This window comes from Sinocyclocheilus rhinocerous, unplaced genomic scaffold (genome assembly GCF_001515625.1).
Source record: "Sinocyclocheilus rhinocerous isolate Xijiao unplaced genomic scaffold, SAMN03320098_v1.1 C36248936, whole genome shotgun sequence".
In the NCBI taxonomy this organism is placed as follows: domain Eukaryota; kingdom Metazoa; phylum Chordata; class Actinopteri; order Cypriniformes; family Cyprinidae; genus Sinocyclocheilus; species Sinocyclocheilus rhinocerous.
Window position 1 is genome coordinate 1 of NW_015776936.1, and position 940 is coordinate 940.

Genomic DNA, 940 nt, shown 5'->3' on the forward strand with positions numbered 1-940 from the left:
GACTTTATTCTGTGGAACACAATAGAAGTGGTTTTGTGATTTTATATTGAAGTCATAATATGTAGATATGAATGTGGCTGGCATTTTCTGCCTGGCTCACCTCATGAACACGTTTGTAGTGGTTCTTGATTGAGTAAAGGGAGCGGGTGGAGTAGTCGCAATCAGCGAAGTCACATCGATATGCTGGCTCACTGCTGTGTGTGTCTAAATGCTTCCGCAAGTCTATCAGGTTTTTACAGCTGAAAAACCAGACAAACAAACAAACCATGTTCTGACAAACAGGTCTTAAATGGCAGACGGAAAGATTAGAAATATCCAGGGATTATGATTCACCGTCTCTGGTAATGAAGTGACCCCACCTGTACTCGCAGTAGTCACAGCTGTAAGGCTTCTCGTTGGAATGACGAAACTTGATATGGTTTCTCAGCGAGGATGGTGATGGACAGGTCATATCACACAGTGGACATTTATAATGGTTGACTTTGATCAGAGAACAGAGAAGAACATCATTAGGCAATAAAGGCATGTGAGGTCCAATACAGCAGAACAAAGTACAACCTCTATGACACTTGACATACAAAAAGACCCATACCATGGTTCCTCATGTGGTCTCTCAGCAGCCTCTCAGTGGCAAAACGTTTAGAGCAGTGAGAACATTGAAATCTTTGACCTGCAGACACATTCGCACACAAACAAATGGGTGCAATGAGCCATGCTAATCAATCTAATCAATTTTTTTGTTATGTTCAATAAAAGAATTCAAATTCGTTCAATAATGAAGGTTTTCAAATTCCGTTATTGCTGTTTCTGCATGTGTACCACCTCAAACACAACGCCCTCACCTTCAATGGAGGTTTGTCGTCGAATGTGGTCAAAGAACTTTGTGTTGTTGGCGAACATTCCTCCACAGGTCGGACATGCCACCAGCTTTTCCTGTGTG

General features: G+C 42.0%; 1 protein-coding gene across 1 annotated transcript; it reads right to left on the bottom strand.

The window, feature by feature from the left end:
- Positions 1–100: 100 nt before the first annotated feature.
- On the bottom strand, positions 101–934 carry LOC107735705 (histone H4 transcription factor-like; the record flags this gene model as incomplete). Its single annotated transcript, XM_016547302.1, has 4 exons — positions 843–934; positions 593–670; positions 360–480; positions 101–239 (listed from the first exon to the last, which is right to left on the bottom strand). Coding segments are annotated over exons 1-4 (396 nt in total), but the record flags the coding sequence as incomplete, so codon positions are not given.
- Between the last annotated feature and the right edge of the window lie 6 nt (positions 935–940).